This window comes from Mirounga angustirostris, unplaced genomic scaffold (assembly GCF_029215605.1).
Source record: "Mirounga angustirostris isolate CCGP_5_RB_7025 unplaced genomic scaffold, mMirAng1.0.hap1 SCAF_1, whole genome shotgun sequence".
Taxonomy (NCBI): Eukaryota; Metazoa; Chordata; class Mammalia; order Carnivora; family Phocidae; genus Mirounga; species Mirounga angustirostris.
This window is the reverse complement of record NW_026991709.1, coordinates 140,321,563-140,341,864: the sequence shown is the minus strand read 5'-3', so window position 1 is coordinate 140,341,864 and position 20,302 is coordinate 140,321,563. Positions and strand designations below refer to the sequence as shown.

Below are 20,302 nucleotides of genomic sequence, written 5' to 3'. Positions count from 1 at the left end.
GAACAGGAAATAGCATTGTTAATTACATGAGCCTAAATATAATTCTTTCTTATCAAAGTAAAATTTGGTATACTTTTGTATATTCTTTCCTTTTTGGAAAATCAGTAATGTTTCTGAACCTTTGGCTAGGTCATCGAGCTGTCTATATTGGTGTTCACGTCCCATTTAGTAAAGAGAGTCGTCGGCGTCATAGGCATCGTGGACACAAACATCACCACCGAAGAAGAAAAGATAAAGAATCAGATAAAGAAGATGGACGGGAGTCTCCTTCTTATGGTAAGAGAAAACAGTAGTTCTTTGTTAGGACCTTAGAATTCTTTCCTGAAAAGGCTTGTTAAAAAAGTAGAATATTTTCTTTCTTAAATTTTATGTCTGCTATAATTTAGACACATTATGAACCTTGAAAAGTATACTAATTGAAGTAATATTTTTTCTCCAAGGAATATACTAATTGAAGTAATAATATTTTTTCTCTATTATATATTTCATTATATGTGGAATGAACAATTACGTGGAATCTTCAGGCTCCTGGATGAGATTAATTTTTTTTCCATTTTTATACACATTTTTTGGCTAGAAAATTTTATCCACTAAGTTGAACTCCTTGGTTATCTGGGCAAAAAAAGTGCTCTGATTTGATAGTACTGTCTGTGAAAGGACAGATTTTTGTTTGAAAGCAGAGAAATACAGAAGTGCCCATAGAAAGAGGAAATCAGAAAGAAAAAAGGCATATTGTAGGGGAAAAAGAATGTTATCTGATAATAAATATTGCTAGCACTGATTTAAGTGGCCCTGAGACATGCGAATGGTGAGAGCCAAAAAAAATAGCTGTACAGCCTGAGGAAGACTCTTAGGACATTGCAGTTAGTGGACATATAAGGCATCATTATTTTTTTTTTAGGACATCATGGGCCTATATGGCTATCTCTACACCATGTGTTCTAATGTGTGCATTCTAGCAAAATTACATGAGCTGTACTTACAGGCACTTGTGTGCTATGCTAAAGGAATGTTTTTGTGACGAAGAGGAAAGAATCCTATGGGTCATATAGCTACAACATAAACATAAGAAAATAGTAATATATTAAGTGCCAATTCTATGCTAAGCATTCCACCAAGCCCTTAACATATGCTCTTTGATTTAATTCTCTCTGCACTTTTTATTTTATTTTTTAAAATTTTAATTTTAATTCCAGTTACTTAACATACAGTGTTATATTAGTTTTAGGTGTATGATATAGTGATTCAGCAGTTCCATACAATGCCTGGTGCTCATCACACTGAATGCACTCCTTAATCCCCATCACCTATTACCCATCCACTACCCACTTCCCTTTTGGTAACCATCAGTTTGTTCTCTGTAGTTAAGAATCAGTTTCTTGGTTTGTCTTTCACTCTTTTTTTCTCTTTCCTCATTTGTTTTGTTTCTTAAATTCCACAAATGAGTGAAATCATATGGTATTTATTTTTCTCTGACTGACTTATTTTGCTTAGCATTATACTCTAGCTCCATCCATGTCATTGCCAATGGCAAGATCTCATTCTTTTTTATGGCTGAACAATATCCCATTGTATGTATACCTCATCTTCTTTATCCTTCTCTGCATTATTTAAAAGATGGGTATTGTTTTAATTTTGTAGATGGAGACACTTCAGCTTAGACTAAATGTGATGGGAATCTCTTAAAAGCCTGTACTAAGAGATAGTACATGGCCTAGTACACGATGGCCTAGTACAATATTAAGTGGTCACATAATTAACAAAGGTCCTGTAGGTAGCAAAGGAAAAACCAGTACTAATTTCAGAAAGGATCACTTGATGATATTAGGTAATTTAGAACTATTTTGCTCCTCTGTATGATGCATCCATCCAATTTAGGATATTGTCTGCTATTCTGAGTAGATCATTATGTTTCCCAATTAATTAATGTAAATAAAAGGGCACATAATGTTTTTATAGAATGCTATCTACTAAACTAAGTATGGTCACTAGGATAGGTGGTTTGATGTTTCAAGCTACGGTATGACATGTGAAGTCTAAATGTAGTGGTTTGAAGAATTTAGTGGAGGAAATATTTGTGACTTTTTAATGGAATAACTATTCTTAGAAAAGTTTTATGCCACTGAAGTAGGTTTATTTTGATTTTAACTGCCAGTATGTATCCAAGAAATTGCTATGAATGATGTCTCTTTTTTCTGGTCCCCACTCTCTAAATGTAGATTACATAGGACTTTTGCTTCTGGTATGATGGAATAACATGAATTTTCCCTCTTATTTTAAACAATTAAAAAAGTTGATTAAATATATAAAACAGTAATTTTCAGGCATTGGACAACACATTGTACCATTCTGACCTCTGAAAGAGGGTAGGCAAGTGAGATGAGCCTTATGCTTGCTTGAGCATATTACCTAGAGACAGTTTCCAGGCCACAGCACAGGGAGGGGAATCTGGAACAGAATCTTGCAGGCTCTTAGAGTTGAGACAGAGGTTGGAATTTGGGAAGGCCAAAGAGGCTAGTCAGGTATGGAGTGCCAGAAGAGTAGAGAGCTATACACAAAGAGGCTTCCAAAGGTCTGAAGAGGGATCCTTTTGAATCTTTGGTTGAGTACTGGTCTGGGCTAAAGGAAACTTCTTAAGGCCTGGGAAATGACCATCAGAAAACAGTAGGCTAAACAGTTCTTGGATATCGTATAAGACCGGGAATAGGGTTTATTCTCATCAGACAGAGAGGAAAGACCTTGACATACAGGGCATTGTGTAGAGTTCTCAGAAGGTTATTGCCTTAATAGTGGGTCTTAATTTTACACTAAAAGCTGCAGTGGATCTGTTCTAAAAATTTTTAAATCACGTCTTAAAAGAATTAGATTAAAGGTCGTTTCCAGGGTAAAGTATAATACTACTAAAAGATATGTAGTAAAATCCAGCACCTAAGCATATAAAAGTCACAATATCTGGTATCTGCAAATTACTTGAAATATGAAAAGTAGGAAGATATGAGCCATAACTAGGAGAAAAATAAACCAGTAGAAATGCAGAAATGGCAGAGTTGATAGAATTCGAAAGCAAGCATGTTAAAGCAATTATATCTGCTTTGTATGTTCAAGAAGATAGAAGAGAATGTGACTGATGAGCAGAGAAGTTGAAAATATAAGAGAATCCAAATGGAACTTCCAGAGATGAAAAATACAGTCTCTGAAATGAAAAAATACACTAGGTAAGATTAATGGAGGATTTGACTCTACAGGAAAAAAAAAAAATCAGTGATTTTGAAGACATGGTAATAGACACTACCCAAAGTGAAATAGAAAAGACTGAAATGAATAAATAGAGCATCAGTAATTTGTAGAACAATATCAGTTAGTCTAACAAATGTATAATTGTAGTGGCAGAAAGGAGGGTGGCAGAAAAAAATATTTGAAGAAATCAGAGTTTAATTTCTAAATTTAATGAAAACTCTGAACAAATAGGTTCAGGGAGCTCAGCAAAACCCAAGAAGAAACATGAAGATAATCACACAAAAGCACATACAAATTAAATTGCTGAAACCAGGATGTCACAATCCTATATGAAGATGCATGTAATAACAGCTTCAAAATACATAAAGCAGAAGTGATAAAACTGAGAAGAGAGATAAATTTACAGTTGTTGGATAAATTTAGAAAAGTTATAGATTTCAACTCTCTTTTCTCAGTTATGGGTAAAACAAGTTAAGAAAAAAATCAATAAGGATATAGAAGACCTGAATAACATTATCAATTAGATTGATATTCACTGAGTCCTCCACCCACCAATAGTGGAATACACATTTTTTTTAACGTGTAAATGGAATGTTTCCCACAATAGATTATATTCTAGTCAATAAGCAAGTCTTAATACACTTAAAAGATTGAAAGTATATTCTCTGACTACAATGGAATTAAACTACAAAGATATCAAGAAAAATCCCCAGATAGTTGGAAATTAAACAAGATGCTTCTCAATAACCTCTTGGTTAAAGAAGCAATCACAACAGAAATTAGGAAATATTTTGAGCTCATAAAAATAAAAACACAGTACTGGCAGTGATTGAGATAAAATCTTGCAAAGTGAGGACATGCCTTCTGGTGTGCAGGTTCCTTTAGCATGGTACTGTGCAAAGTTAGGACTGCCTATAAATTGAAATTTGTTAGATGCAGCTAAAGCAGTGCATAGAGGAATTTGTAGCATTTAATCCTTATATTAAAAAAGAATGAAGATCTGGAATCAGTGACTTAAGTTTCTAACTTAAGAATCTAGGAGAAAACATAGAACAAATTAAACCAAAGTATGGAAAAGAAAAGAAAAATAAAACCTGAAGCAGAAATGAACAAAATAAAAACCAGAAAAACAATGGCAAAAATCAATTAGACTGAAATCTGATTCTTTGAAAAGATCAGTGAAATTGATAAACTTACATAGCCAGTGTGATTAGGGAGCACAAAGAGATATAAATTACCAGCATCCGAAAATTTCAGTACAGATCCTTACAGGTATTTAAAAGCTTGATGAAGAGTATTATGAATGGTTTTATGCCAGCAAAATTGATAATTTAGATGAAATGGGGAAATTCCTTAAGAATACCAAAAAAATTTGAGATTACCCTGAATTACCCTATGTGTATAAAGAAATTAAATTTGTAGTCTAAAACATTCCCACAATGACAGTTTACTACCAAATGGCATCATGGATGAATTCAGTCAAACATGTAAGGAAGAAATTATATAGACTGCTAGGAAATTGAAGATGAAGGAACACTTCCCATTTCATTGTTATGAATCCAACATTACCTTGATACCAAAACTAAATGCAGTTGTTACAAGAAAATAAAACTATACATCTCTCATGGATGTAGATTCAGAAATTCTTAACAAACTAAAAACATATTTTATCCTGCAACATCCAAAAAGGATACTATATCATGACTGTGGTAGGCAGAATAATGGTTCCCAAGTTGTCTGTCTTCCCAGTGCCCAGAACCTGTGAATGTTAACTTTATAGCAACTTGAATTTATAGATGTGATTAAGTTAATGATTTTTTTTTTTTAAAGATTTTTATTTATTTATTTGAGAGAGAGAATGAGAGACAGAGAGCATGAGAGGGAGAAGCAGACTCCCTGCCGAGCAGAGAGCCCGATGCGGGACTCGATCCCGGGACTCCAGGATCATGACCTGAGCCGAAGGCAGTCGCTCAACCAACTGAGCCACCCAGGCGCCCTAAGTTAATGATTTTGAGATGGGGAGGTTATAGTGTATTATGCAAGTGGGCCAGTTGTAATCACAGGGATCCTTAGTAAGAGGGAGTCAGAAGATCAGAGTGGAAGTAGTTGTGACAACAGAAGCAAATAGTTGTAGTAAGTGGGAGGGGTTCAGACCCAAACAACTTAGGCAACTTCCAGAAGCTAGAAAAGGTAGGGAAATGGATTTTCCCCTAGAGAAGGAACCAGCCAATGATTTTAGCACTGTAAGACTCATTTTGGACTTCTGATCTCCAGAACTGTATAAGAGAATAAATTTGTGTTTAGGCCACCAAGTTTGTGGTAATTTGTTACAGCAGCAAAAGGATATTAATATAATAACCATGTGGAAAAGCAGGTTTGGTATAAAATTTAACTGTCAGTATAAATAACCACATTAACACTATAAAGGAGAAAACCCATATAATTATCTCAGTGGGTGCAGAAAAAGCCTTGACAAAATTCCACTGCCATTCATGATAAAATTTTCAGCAAAGAAGGAATAAAAGAAAACTTTCTCTACCTGATATATAGCATCTACAAAAACACTTTGTCAACATCACACTTAGTGCTGAAAGATAGAATGCTTTCTCCTTACAATTTGGAGAAAGGCAAGGTTGTCCTCTGCCACTTCTAAAGAACATGGTACTGGAGCACCTGGCTTGTGTGATAAGGCAAGAAAAATTAAAGGCATACAGATTGCGAAGGAAGAAGTAAAACTGTCTTTATTTACAGATACAAGATCATGTATCTAGTAAATCTTAAGCAATCTGTGAAATTACAGAACTAAGTGAGTTTAGAAAGGTTGCAAGATACACAATTAATTATATTTCTGTATATTTCTCTGGTAGCAATGAACAATCAGAAATTGAAATCAAAGATAGCACTCACAGTAGCACCAAAAATATTGCTTGGAGATAAATCTGACAAAAGAATTGTAAGACCTAAATGTTGAAAGGTTCAAAACATCATGAAGTTCAGTCACAGTATGTTTTAGTTTGTCCTGCATAGGTGTCAGGGTAGTCCTTTAATATGAAGACCTATGTGATATACATACTGGAAAATTTTCAAATTTGCTTTTTGTTGCTTTTGCCCCTATTCTGTATTTTCTTCTTTCTGGAGTTTTTCCTGTTTGATATTCTGACTTTGTTCTCTACATTTCTGAACCTTTTTTCTTATTTTCTTATTTGTCATTGATGTAGTCTGATTTCTTCAGATCTGTCTTTTCCTTTATTTTTTTATTATTTTTAAATTTCTTTTTAAAAGATTTTTATTTTCAAGAGAGAGAGCGTGCTAGCACAAGCAGGGGTGAGGGGCAGAGGCAGAGGGAGAAGCCGGCTCCCTGCTGAGCAAGGAACCCGATGTGGGACTCCATCCCAAGACCCTGGGATCATGATCTGAGCCTAAGGCAGTCGCTTAACCGACTAAGCCACCCAGGCATCCCTGTCTTTTCCTTTATTAGTTGTTCTAATCTACTCTTTAACCTGTTTATTGCATCCACAAGAGCCTTTAAGTTTGTTTACTTCAGTGTAGATTTTGAGTTTGACTTCATATCTCATATTCAGCAGGATTTGATTTTGTTTTCAATTGATGCTTGTGGTTGTTTGCTTGTCCTAGGGCTATCAACTGTCCTGGACTAGAATTTATACTAATACTTCAAGGGACCCTATACTGTATAGATAGGTAGTTTAAATTCAGGTGCCATGAGTGTGGGGATTCTGTTTCATAACAGTGATGTGTCCTGCCTCTCTAACCTTAGCTGACAGAGTTTTGCTTCTCTGTGATAGTATAAAAAGGCAGTTTCTGTATACCCCTTGCATTGCTTTTTCTCATCATTTTTTGGAAGTTGGGAGAATTTCCTTTCTCAGTTTTGAACTTAGCTACATATTAATTACATATTTTTAAAATTTCTGTTTTGTCCAACATTTTCTTACATTTTTAGTGAGAAAAAAGTCCTATCTTTGAGTATAGTGTTCCATGTTTTCAGATATTGCATATTTTTATTTGTTTTTACATCAGTTAGTTATAAGATTAGTTTCATTTATTTTTTAAATTTATTTATTTTTTAAAGATTTTATTTTTAAGTAATCTCTGCACCCAGTATGGGGCTCAAACTTACAGCCCCGAGATCAAGAGTCACATGCTCTACTGACTGAGCCAGCCAGGCACCCCTCACTTGTTTAACATATAATTGTTCTTTTTTGTCTGTGGAGGTGATCTCTCTGTGATACTCTTTGTTTCTGGATTGTTGGTCCTTGTTTTCTTCCAGATTTATAGTATTTTAATAAAAGAGTTTTGATGGAATGTATTTATAACAAAAGCATCTCACTTTCAAACTGAATTTATCTTTGAATGAATTGTGGCAGTTTTTGAGTGTATTTAAATTCTTTTGTCAAGATACACCATCCCAAAGAGTTCAGTTCATTCTTGGTACTGAAGATGATGATGAAGAGCACATTCCGCATGATCTCTTTACGGAAATGGATGAACTGTGTTATAGAGATGGAGAAGAGTATGAGTGGAAAGAAACTGCCAGGTAATAATACTGAGTCTCAGTATTTAGTTGGCTTTTCTTGATTTTTTTCTTGTATTGTAAATATAATGAATTTATGAGTTACCGGGTACTTTAAAATAATGAGGAGAGAATTTCCTCTTGTCTGGAAGCTTCAGCTTTAGTTTCTCTCTTTATTCTCAAAATTCATTTTCTTAAGTAAGTAATCCTTACCACTTTAACATAGCATAGAAGGAATTATGTTAATTAAATGTTTTAATGTCTTTAGAGAAATAAATTTCAAAAATCAAGGTCCTGCTACATATTTTCAGTTTAAAAGAGGATTAGCAGTGGAAACCACGAAGTTCCATAGTGTGTCTTTGTAGACTTATTATTATGATAGCTAGAATAGAATGAGGAACTGCAGAGGTGGTAACTTGTGAGTAGAGTGGGCCATTAGTTTGATTTGTAAAAATGATTGTAGCCAAATTTTGTGTTGGTAGTGGTGATCTTTGTTTCTCTTTAAAAGAACAAGGGTATGTTTATCATATTAAAATAAGCAAATGAAATCTTCATTATTTACAAAATATTTTTATGTGTTATACATTTCAGGTGGCTGAAATTTGAAGAGGATGTTGAAGATGGCGGTGACCGATGGAGTAAACCTTATGTGGCAACTCTCTCTTTGCACAGTCTTTTTGAACTAAGAAGTTGCATCCTAAATGGAACAGTGATGCTGGACATGAGAGCAAGCACCCTAGATGAAATAGCAGGTTCTAGCAGTTTGACTTTTTTAATATTTGTACTGAAATTAGAGATATTTAAATAAGGAAAATGAGGTGGTTTTTTAGACCATTGACTTAACTGCTCTGTGTTGAACTTCCATCGTCTGTAGGACAGTATGAGGAGTACTTTTTGTCTTTAATAAATTTAAAGTCTAGAAGATTAAGCTAGACAGGCACAACTACAGTACCAAAACGAAAGTGACTAATGCCATAAGCAAGATATGCAGTCTGTTTCTGGAAATGTAGAGAAAAGAGCTTTTTGTTTCTTCAGTTTCTGGACCAAGGTATCTGGGGAAGGTCCACAAGGACATTAAATGTACTGCTTATTTACTACTTATTTATAGACTTTGAACACATGAGAAGAAGGAGCAGGTGGTACAGGGAAAAAGAAAGTATTCTAAGGAGGAGGAAGAGAAGGAAGAAGGGTCTAGAAAGTGTAAACAGTTGTGGATCTCACATGAAAGTCAGTTCCCTGTGAGTATACAGATTTCTTGAAGAGTATTAGGAGACATTTACTCTGGCTTTGCAATTATCACATAACACAATGTAATATTTTAATTATTTACAAATGTAATGTCTTCTAATCCAAGGTCCCTTTGTATGGTAGTCTGTAGTTGTTGTGTTAAGGTTACAGTTTACCTGTTAGGTTGATTCCAGTTTTCTCTCAGAGGAAACTCATAGGTTTGAAAGCTTGACTCTTCTATCTCAAATTAGTGGCACTGTTTTAAAATATTTATATATATTTTATAGGTTAAAAATAGTCCAATCACTACAATAATGTATCATATGGCATTACATCAGTCTCTCCATTCCCCATACCCCCTTCACAGTGTGATATCTTCATCTTCCTAGAATTTATTACTTTATGATATTTTATCCTTTCATTTGCTCATTGGTTTTTCTACCTCTGGAAGAGTGAGAGCGGGAATTCTATATTCCCAACATATAATAGGTACTCAGTAAATAGTTAATTATTGAATGAAGGAGTCCAGTACTCATCTATAGTTTTGACAAAAAATATGAAGTGAGGCAATAAAATACCTTCAATTCTTAGGAAGCCAATATTATTGAATATTGAGTTTAATAGAATTTATTGTGTCCATATCAGGAAAGCACTTTGAACTATTGGAAGGCTATTAGTGTAGAACTGTGGCCTCTTTATAAATAACACTACTTATAAAAACTAGGGGTCGCCATGTAACTTATTTATTTTTCTTAGATAATGTTCATATTTATCTTTTTTTCCTCTTTCTCTCCCCCCCCATTTAAATTCAAGTTAGTTAACATAGAGAGTATTATTACTTTCAGAGATAGAATTAGTGATTCATCAGTTGCATATAATACCCAGTGCTCGTTATATCAAGTGCCCTCCTTAATGTCCATCACCCAGTTACCCCATCCTCACCCACCTCCCCTCCAGCACATATTTATCTTTATGCATACATTATTCAGTATCAGAGGAGAATAATATTTTCTGTAGAACGCTCTAAAGATCTTATTTTTCAGTAAGGTTTCATGTACAATTTATAGTTTATGTTATATTCATCCAAGTATTCGTTTATTTAATAAAAACAGTTGTTATTGTTCTTTCAATAGATATGGTATTGGACAACATGATAGCCTCTGGCCAATTGGATGAGTCTATAAGAGAGAATGTCAGAGAAGCTCTTTTGAAGAGACATCATCATCAGAATGAGAAAAGATTCACCAGTCGGATTCCCCTTGTTCGATCTTTTGCAGATATAGGCAAGAAACATTCTGACCCTCACTTGCTTGAAAGGAATGGTGAGATAAGTTGTGGCATCCAGTTTTGCTAACACTTCTACTCTAACAGCATTCCAGTGTACTACAATTAGTATTTGGGGGCAGAAAGATATTTTTTCCAGATAATTCTGTGGGTCATTTTATTATCGCTTTTATTCTTTTTAAAAAGATAATCATGTTATTTTTGTACTTAAAAATATCATTTCTAAAATATCATTCTTTATAACATGACAGTTAATCTGTAGAAATCATTCAGATGAAAAAATTAAGTATTCACTCTGTTATAATGGCACATTTACCACTATAGCCAATTCTGAATTACTTCTTGCTTTTTTGTTTTTGTCAAGAATACTTGAATAATTGATTAAGGAGGCATAAATTATGATCCGTAAGTTTAATCTTCTTAAAATTCTAAGTCTTGGATTTGAACCTTAGATTTTTCATAGTGATTTTTTTTGTTTGTTTTCCTAATATACTTTATTTGCTGGGCATAAATAAATGTTTTGGGGTTGGTTTGATTTGACTGCCCTTTTTTTGATCACTTTGTGTAAGGTTTTTATGGATGATTTGTTCTTAACCTAGGGATGACCTCCCTGATGTCTTCCAAACCATTGAGAATGGCACAGACCCACATTTTCCAGCTCTGCACTTTCACAGTCTAGCAGTTAATTATGTGGGACCTGGTGGCTTATGTGGGGATACAGTGTTCTTGTAGCCATTCACCTCTGTGACTGTTTCAAGGCTGGCACACCTGGAGGCGCTGCCTTTTCTCTTTTTAAAGCAGAAGAATGCCTCACTGGTGTTCTATTTTGGCTCTCAAAGAGAGCTCTGATGACAGTGGCTCTGCAAAACCTGGGTACAAAGGCGTGGAGTTGGCTTATGAGGGTCCTTCTTGCCCCTAGCTGCTACCATTACTCAAGGATTAGAGTGAAGAGGGGGGATGATGGGCCACAGTGTCTATCTGCTCATCTTTTTTGTCCCTGCACTAATAGTATGGCTTTTAAGTATTCTATAAACAAACAGCCATTGGTGATGGGATGGGGTTTAATATATCTAAAGTGGACAGTAATCATCTTTTGCAGCTCAGTGTGACAAGAATTCTCAAGTCCATTTTCTTCTGAATATTTGACCATTAAAACTCTTTTTAATCTCTTTAAAATGATGCCTTTATGTATTTAAGTAACCTTAAGAATAAAGAAATCTCTTATGGACCTATGTTCAATTTAAAATCAAGCCATTGATGTCAAATTTTATGTCTTTTTCACCTTCATGTACTGTATATTCTCAACTTTCCTGAAATGAGTTCATTTACTCAGAGAGACCCTGTTAAATCTTTATTCTTCATGTGGAGTGATTCCTGACTATTCTCTGATTGCTGTTTGTTTCCTTTTAGTCATAAGACAATGGCTGTTTTCTTTTAAATGCCATTTTAGCATGGGCATGTTATTTTTTTGTATTATAGTTGAAATTTAACAGTTTTTCTGCATATAGCTTTAGTTTTAACTAAATAGTAGTTGTTTATGGACTAAGGTTCATCTTTTTAATATTTCTGGAATCTCTTGAGCATGTGGCTTTGATAACTTAGATCATATGGGATTGATTGTCATAGTTCTCATGTTTTTCCTAAAATCAGTGTTATTCCACTAAGCTACACTTCTTAGAATACCAGGTGTTTGAAATATAAGTATGCACAACCTTTTGAAATATGCTAGACTTACTTCATTATTGCCATTGTTGGTGAGAAATATTTTATTATCTAGATAAGTTAGATTGTATGTATTTAATATTATCTGCTGTATTAGAAATGGATGCATATTTTAGGACACTTATTAATATCTTTAGAGAGCTGAAGAATATCCTTTCAAGTTGACACTATGTTTTTCTTTTTTAAAAAAATTCCTATAACTTGCCTTATGTTTTAAAATTTTACTCGAGAGCACTACCAGTAGCTGATGCTGTACTGACTAATAAAAAGAGTTGATACCAGTTTTAAGTTAGGAATTAATAGATGATGTAGACTTTTCTTGTGAGAGAGAATTATCTCTAGCGGCTTGGTACAGTGTAGGAAAAATACACTAAATATAAGCTATCAGTGCTTGTAAGTTTCATTTAGGGTTTTATTTCTTAGATTTTTATATTACATTCTCATTTGCTGTTTATTGTTTATCAACTTTGCATTTGATTTTTTTCAAAAGCCACATTATTGGATATTCTAATTACTAACAGAATATTGCCCCCCATCATCTATCATTTGCATTGTTTCTTATTTTCTGTTTTGTTTTCTGGATACACCTTCAGGGAACTAAGTATAATTTAAGCAGCTTTTCATTGCCTTTCTAACATTTAAACATCTGATTGCCATGCTAACTCTGATAGCATGAATTTGAAATTAATTTTGGGCTTTAAAGCTTGCAGTTTACATTGTAAATTGATGTTATGTGTGTGTGTCTATTTGCCATCTGCAGTGAACTTTATCATTTTTCATTTATTTGTTTTATCTCAGGGGAAGGCCTTTCAGCCTCCCACCACTCTTTGCGAACAGGTCTGTCTGCCTCAAACCTTTCATTGAGAGGAGAATCGTCTTTATCTCTTCTTCTCAGTCATCTTCTTCCTTCTTCAAGAGCTGGAAGCCCTGCAGGCTCAAGGTGTACAACCCCAGTGCCCACCCCTCAAAACAGCCCTCCTTCCAGCCCTAGCGTCAGTCGCGTGACCTCCAGAAGTTCCCAACAGAGTCAGCTTCAGGCCCCAGAACTACTGGTTTCACCTGCCAGTGATGATATTCCCACAGTAGTAATTCATCCGCCCGAGGAAGATTTAGAAGCACTGAAAGGCCAGGAGCAGAAGAATGAGGATAATGTTGACATGACTTCAGGCAACTATTCAAATCCTCCATGTGTGGTGCTTTCTGCCTCTGGATCACTTGCACTTGGAATGCCTTTCAGCACAGAGCTTTAGCAGCATATGTAGATAATGCTTATAATTTATTTTGACTTCTGCATGTTTCTTTTTTTTTTTCCCTTTTTTAGTATATTGTAGAAAAGAAGTATTAAACATTTTTAAGTTATAAAAAGACTACAAAGAGGACTTTAAAGCCCTTTCAAAAATTTTCACTGAGATTTTATAGGTCAAAGGCATTTGAATGGTTCAGAAAAACATAGAAATTTTTATAAGTAATATTTTAATTTTCCATGATTTTAAAAAAATAGTGGCTTTTCTTCTTGTGCATTTCATTCATAGTATGAATGAACACATATTGGACATAAATTACAATGAGGTGATGTGTCTTTCAGCTACTGTTTGGTGCTTTTGTCCAAATAATGCACTATATTTTAACCTTCCTAACACAAATAGGATTGAATGTTCTTTTCCTCCTTTTGTTTCTGAGAAGATCAAAGTTCTCTAACGGCTATCTGGAATCATCATTATTTTAAGACTAGTATATTTTGGGATAGACTTTAGATTGTCCTCTGTTTAATGCCATATCTACCTTTAATCCAAATTGACCTTGAAATTTTCAAGACCAGAGATCCTGGAGTTGTGGCTAGGATATATTTTTGTCTGTGAAGTAGAAAAATTGTTTCTTAGTGCATAAAAGGTTTAATAATTCCTCTAAGTGTTATATGTTACAGTAATTTTGTTTCTTCATAATATATTAATTATATGTACATTTAAACATGTATATCTTTCCACTCAATTCATATAAAGTAGTATTTAGTGACTATTTTACTGACAGCTAAGCGTCAGTGTGACGTATAAATGCTAGCTAGTGGTTTTAATCATGTAAGTATTATTACTTTTCTTCATAATACTGATAACATGTAACACTTCATTGGCAGCTTATGTTTATTACCCTGTTAGCCTATTTAATGTGTATAAAAATTTGTGTGAGTTAGGTGGATACACCCATTTTCAGAAACTCAGAAAAGTGAAGGTAACTTCTCCCTGGATCATACAACTAGTAAGTGATAGCCTAAGTCCTCTGATAAAATCCTCAAGGTCCTACCACTATATGACAAACTTCTTCTCTGTATTGAATTTCTCCAAACATAACAAGTTGCCAAAGAAATACATACTTTTGGAAGTAAAAAATGAAAATACAGTGGCTAAATCATTGTAACATTAATTATGACCATATCATAGCTTCCATTGTTTTATAGTTTGTTCTACACGCAGTGTTTTGGTTTTTTTTTTTTTTAAGATTTTATTTATTTTTTCATGAGAGACAGAGAGCGAGAGGGAGGGGCAGAGGGAGAAGCAGGCTCCCAAGGAGCAGGGAGCCCGATGCAGGACTCGATCCCAGGACCCTGGGATGATGACCTGAGCCAAAGGCAGATGCTTAACCATCTGAGCCACCCAGGCGCTCTACACGCAGTGTTACTACTTTTCAAATATATTTATAATTTTCCTAAGAATTTGATGAGGTTCATGTTAATCCTTATTTTACAAATGAAGAAAACTAAGATTTATTAAGATCATGCCATAAATGACCAAAGCAAGGAATTGAACTCAGATCTATCCACAGCAAAATCTACAGTATATTTCACTGTAGTTTTAGTACCTCATGGAAAATGTATAGTATAGTAATGAGGTAACTGGATAAAAAGGAAGAAATACCTAGAATTATTTACTCAGAAGTAATCAACAGTCTTAATTAAAAAGAACCAGCAAGACTTACTATTTTTCCTTGAACAGATGTGATTTTAAAGTTAATTCCTTGCATTTGTTTTTACTTATATCATAGCAGTAATACTGGACATTTCTTGTTTTACCAGCTTCCATAAGGGATTACAAATTTTATATAGGAACTAGGAGATGATGTATGGGTTCACAGTAGCTTGTTAGGCCATGTTGTTAAGGAGTTAAAAGTAGCAGTTAACTGAAAATTGAAAAACAGTATTAAGCTTTTTTTCTCCTCTGCCATAAGTATGCTATGAGATTTAAAGAAAAATTAGAATGGAGGGAAGAGAGGGACTTTCTAAAGACAAGAAAAAGCCCATAATTACTGTTTAAGAAGACATCTATAGAAGGTATGTAATTAAAATAAGAGGAACAGCTATATGTTATTCCCTGGTTTAATTATCTTTGGTGCTTAAAGCACCTAGAAACCCTGGTTGAGGTGTTTGTTTTTTTTTTTTCCTGGTTGAGTTTTCTTGAAGTCTGATGTTATGTTACAGGAGGAAAGTGGCCTTAGCATCATTTTGGAGAGACTAATGTTACAGATTTTGTGTCATGGGATCATGATTTGTGCATAGCCATAGTAAAAAAGAAAGTGGTGTTTCCTATTATGTTTTGGAGAATAATTACATGTAAAAGAGTTAAGCTTAGTTTTAGTATTTGTAACTATCTCCTGACTCCCTGTTTTTCAACCTTGGCACTGTTGACATTTTGGGCTGGACACTCAAAGTCATAAGGGGCTATCCTGTGCATTGTAGGGTGTTTGACAGCATCCCTGGCCTCTTCACTAGCTGCCAGTAGCACTCCCTAGTTGTGGCAACTAAAAATGTCCCTCCATATTGCCAGAATGTTCTCTTTGTGCACCACTGCTCCAGCTACTATTTTCAAACTTAGAGTGGTGAAGACTCTGGTATCTTTGATTTATCTTTCTCTAGATAATGCTATTGTGAGAAAAATTGTAAGGGTAAAACAATAGATTTACCAAAGTATGATTTTTAAATCCCAGTATTGATTTTATATATACAGACATTGTTTTTTCTTAAAGCAAAGAAGTACAGTCTTTCTGAGTTATCTGTGCTAGTGATAGTTTTAATTTTGGGGAATTTACTCATTTAATTCTGAGCACCAGGATTTATTGTACAAGCAGGGAGACTTCCTTTACTGATTGAGATACAGCTTTAACTTAGCTGAGATTGGGAAGGACTACATAGAGAAGATAATGATGAAAAACTCTTTAACGTACACTTTGCATGCCAGTTCCAATAGGTTTAGGATGACCAGTTAGCCAAATGACTTCAGATCCTACTCTAACTTTATCAGTATTGAGTTTCCACATCATTTCTTCTTCCCACTCCCACTATATCCTTATATTCCCCCCAGAGTCTTCATTCTACTCTTCTCTCCAAAATCTGGGGACTGAGGCTGTTCTAGGGAATTGCATATGTATTCTTTTGATTATACATCTGCGGATTGAATACATTTAGTAGTTATATCTATTGATGGTCACTTGTACTTGACACGAAGATCTTAATGATACTCTTCATTTTCTTGTGTGGAAGTCAGTGGAAGCTGCTGAAAAATACTGGTTAGCCTTTTTTTTTTTTACCCCCTACTTGGGCATGTATTTTAATAAAGGAATGGACTCCATTCTGGAAGTTTAGAGACAAAGATCAAAGAAGAGGCTCATAGTAACTGCTCTGCTAAGCTAAGGTGGTGAGAAATAAGTTCTGGCACATAGTTTTTATTTCAGAATTGTTTAACACTTCCAGAACATCTAGCTAAATAGTTTGCATATCCTTTTTTTTTTTTTTTTTTAAAGATTTTATTTTTAAGTAATCCTACACCCAGTGTGGTGGAGCTTGAACCCACAGCTCCAAGATCAGGAGTTGCACGCTCCACCGACCAAGGCAGCCAGCCACCCCAACAGTTTACATACACTTTTTATACTTAGGTTTTTGGATCATGGTAACATCCTCTGTTAGATATTTAACAAGAGAAGGGACTATCACAAAGGTCTTCGGTCATTGAGTTTAAGCAGTAAACCCAAATGACTTAGTTTCAGTTATTAGTTATATTGTGTTCTAGAAAAGTGAAAATTCCCTCTGATGCATCAGATATATCTGATGTGCTTAAAATTCAGGAACTTTACCAATATTAACTTTAAAGTTTATAGGATTTGGGCACAAACTGCTTAATTGAATTTCTTTTTTTTTTTTTTTTAAAGATTTATTTATTTATTTGACAGAAAGAGACATAGCGAGAGAGGGAACATAAGCAGGGGGAGTGGGAGAGGGAGAAGCAGGCTTCCCACGGAGCAGGGAGCCTGATGCAGGGCTCGATCCCAGGTCCCTGGGATCATGACCTGGGCCAAAGGCAGACGCTTAACGACTGAGCCATTCAGGCATCCCTTGAATTTCTGTGGGTAGCTAGATTATTGTGAGTGGCAGAGTTAAAATGTCAAGTGTGTTGTAGTTCAGCCTAGCACCTTTTCTCTTGTGCTCAGTGTTTGGGGCAATAGTAATCTGTATTCTTGAACTAGAGTATCCTGCGTGTTTTGAAAAAATGAGATATATTTAATGGTAGAAATCTGTGTTACGTACATTATAAATGTTGAGACTTGAACTTTTTGCAAACTTGGTAGTGATAACAGTTGGTCACAGGCTACAGGTTATTTTTAGGTTATTTTATTGTTGTGAAATATTGCTGCTGAATGTCACTTGAAATGAGCATACTAATGATAGAATGTGTATCATTTGTAATCTACACAAGCTAATTTTACAGGTTTGTCTGAGTCTTTTAGGTTGAATGAGTTAAAGTCATATGGATACAAAGTGGCAGAGAGTGCTTATTTCAACACAGATGTGTTTGATGATAAAACACTTTTTTATTGTAAAAACATTGCTATTATATTTTTTCTTTTTTTTCTTTTTTTTTTTTTAAAGATTTTTTATTTATTTATTTGACAGAGAGAGAGAGAGACAGGGAGAGAGGGAACACAAGCAGGGGGAGTAGGAGAGGGAAAAGCAGGCTTCCCTCCTGGGCAGGGAGCCCGATGCGGGGCTCGATCCCAGGACCCTGGGATCATGACCTGAGCCGAAGGCAGATACTTAACGACTGAGTCACCCAGGCGCCCTGCTATTATATTTTCAAGTTGTACTTCTTAGGAATAATGGTAGCACATAAATACTACCCAAGAGAAATGAAATTCTTGAGGAAATCATTATGATGGAAGATTATGATAAATTTAACCTACATTTAGTTGATGGAGCTTTGGATTTTCTGAGTTGCATTTAGGGTTTATCAGAAAATAAATGTTGTTACTGATGTAAGTATGCCAAGTATAGTTTGGCATCATTAAACTCTGCAGTTGGCATGTGTGTTATATACATTGAAAGTGCATTCCCTGAGTGTTTGTAGTGGTGTAATCAGACTCAGGTCTTCCATCTTCTGTGTTCTTCACCTACTCACTGTTTTTTCCTTCCTTCTGCAAAAGGCCACTGTTTTTGTAAATTCCAGTTATATTATTTTAAATGTTAAAATATACAGCTTCATTATTGCTTAAAATGATATTCTAGTCTTGCTGGTATGATACTAACACTTGGCACCTTTTTTTTTTTTTTAACCTTGCACATTTGCTTTTAATAAATGATCACTTTCAGGATATGAGCAGAGTCAGTGTACAAAGTGAATTTTCTCCTTACTAATTTGAAATATTTTGGTTCTTAAATACAGGTATTTTGGCCTCTCCACAGTCTGCACCTGGAAACCTGGACAATAGTAAAAGTGGAGAAATTAAAGGTAATGGAGGTGGAGGAAGCAGAGAAAATAGTACTGTTGACTTCAGCAAGGTAATTCTGTCATACCCTGTAAATTTTCATAATCATTCTTACTGAGAAGATCACTAGCAGTGTGACTTTACTAGCCCTGATTATAATAATTTTTCAGTAGATTGGTGCTTACAAGCCTGCATGTGATAACTTGGGATATGTAATTTAAGATCAAATATTATGAGAAAGGTAATAGTGTAAGAGCATTTGAATATCTATATATCTTACTAGTTTCAGGAATTTTGACAAAAGATATGTGAATAATACGGTATTTCCATCTATACCTGCCCATAGATATCATGAAACGTCAGTACCTTTTGAATTAGTCATTTGTTCTGGAGCTACTACCACCAGAAAGATTAATTCTGGGAATGATGTTACAGCACTGGTGATTCAGCCTTTTCTTGGCTGTAATAAGATCCCAGAGTTACTGTCTTACGGTGTCAGTACTTTCTGGAATGTCCCTGGGAAACATACCGGTGTTTCCCCATGGGTAGGTAAAGGCATGGATTTAGACGCACCTCACCTATCTCAACTGTGATTTTTTTATTTTGGTCCATGAGTATTTAGGTGAAATAAAAATAGAAAACTTCGAAATTTCTAAAGAACTGGGCAAGAGCTCTTAAGTTCAAATTGAAATTGAATTTAAAGTGTACTTTATGAGTACTACTTCTGAATAATTGGTTCTGTGTGGCTGTTATAACTTTTTGATAGTATTAGTTTGCTGTAAGATACTCTATTTTAACATTGTTGTATCCAATTTAAGACTTTAAATTAAGTGGGACTATTTCCAGTAAGATGCATTTTTCTTAAGCCTTTTATGGTACAAAATCTATAAATCCCATTTTGCAAAAAAGGAGTGTAAGTGATTTGCAGGATAGCTTTGCTTGAGCTTCTTGCTCTGAAAGTATAAAAGTATTTTTAATTCTTCTCTTCCAACTTTACCAATTTTTACTGGGACTTCTGTTACTTCAGATGAGTGAAGAGTGTTCAGTAACCATACTGCAGCTTATTCTTGTTAAATGGGTAACTATAATTTACACTGTGGATCTCCTCTAGACATGGCAGGTGCCGTTTATTTTTGTTCCTTTGTCACAGTTGTACTTTTTTTCACTTGGCCTCTCCTGTGTACACCTCCTTGTCTCCTGTTGGGCAGGAGTCTGCCTCCTGGCACTGTAGTTGTGGCACACTGGGTGTGGGACTCAAGAGGCCCGCTGTAAGTGCTGGTTTTATTTTCAATAGATAGCCCTGTAAGTGGTTGTTTAGTGACTTGTGTGAAACTGCATATAAACGAAGTTCCCATACTTTGATATGATGCTTAAAACCTCTTCTTTGTAATTATACACAGACTACTAAATTTGATTTTATAGCACTATCTTACATCTATACCAATGATGGCTACTTACTTTGGTTTTAAATAAAAATAAAAACAGTTTTTTGCCACCTGATGAAAATACCAGGGAATACACAGAGCTCTTGAAAATAAAAAGGACTTATAAAAATTCATT

At 34.8% G+C, this 20,302-nt stretch overlaps 1 protein-coding gene across 11 annotated transcripts in view; it reads left to right on the top strand.

Annotated features, from left to right (window-relative positions):
* Nucleotides 1–20,302, top strand: part of SLC4A7 (solute carrier family 4 member 7) — a 107,476-nt gene that overhangs the window by 42,835 nt on the left and 44,339 nt on the right. For 6 of the 11 annotated variants that reach the window (XM_064588825.1, XM_064588798.1, XM_045903909.3 and 3 more), the window contains exons 3-7: nucleotides 130–276; nucleotides 7,651–7,789; nucleotides 8,357–8,517; nucleotides 10,126–10,314; nucleotides 18,700–18,815. In XM_064588825.1, coding sequence (XP_064444895.1) covers nucleotides 130–276; nucleotides 7,651–7,789; nucleotides 8,357–8,517; nucleotides 10,126–10,314; nucleotides 18,700–18,815 — 752 coding nt within the window. Of the gene's footprint in view, nucleotides 1–129; nucleotides 277–7,650; nucleotides 7,790–8,356; nucleotides 8,518–10,125; nucleotides 10,315–12,796; nucleotides 13,166–18,699; nucleotides 18,816–20,302 lie in introns of all 11 variants that reach the window. The other 5 variants (XM_064588834.1, XM_045903916.3, XM_064588813.1 and 2 more) reach the window with 3 other exon arrangements.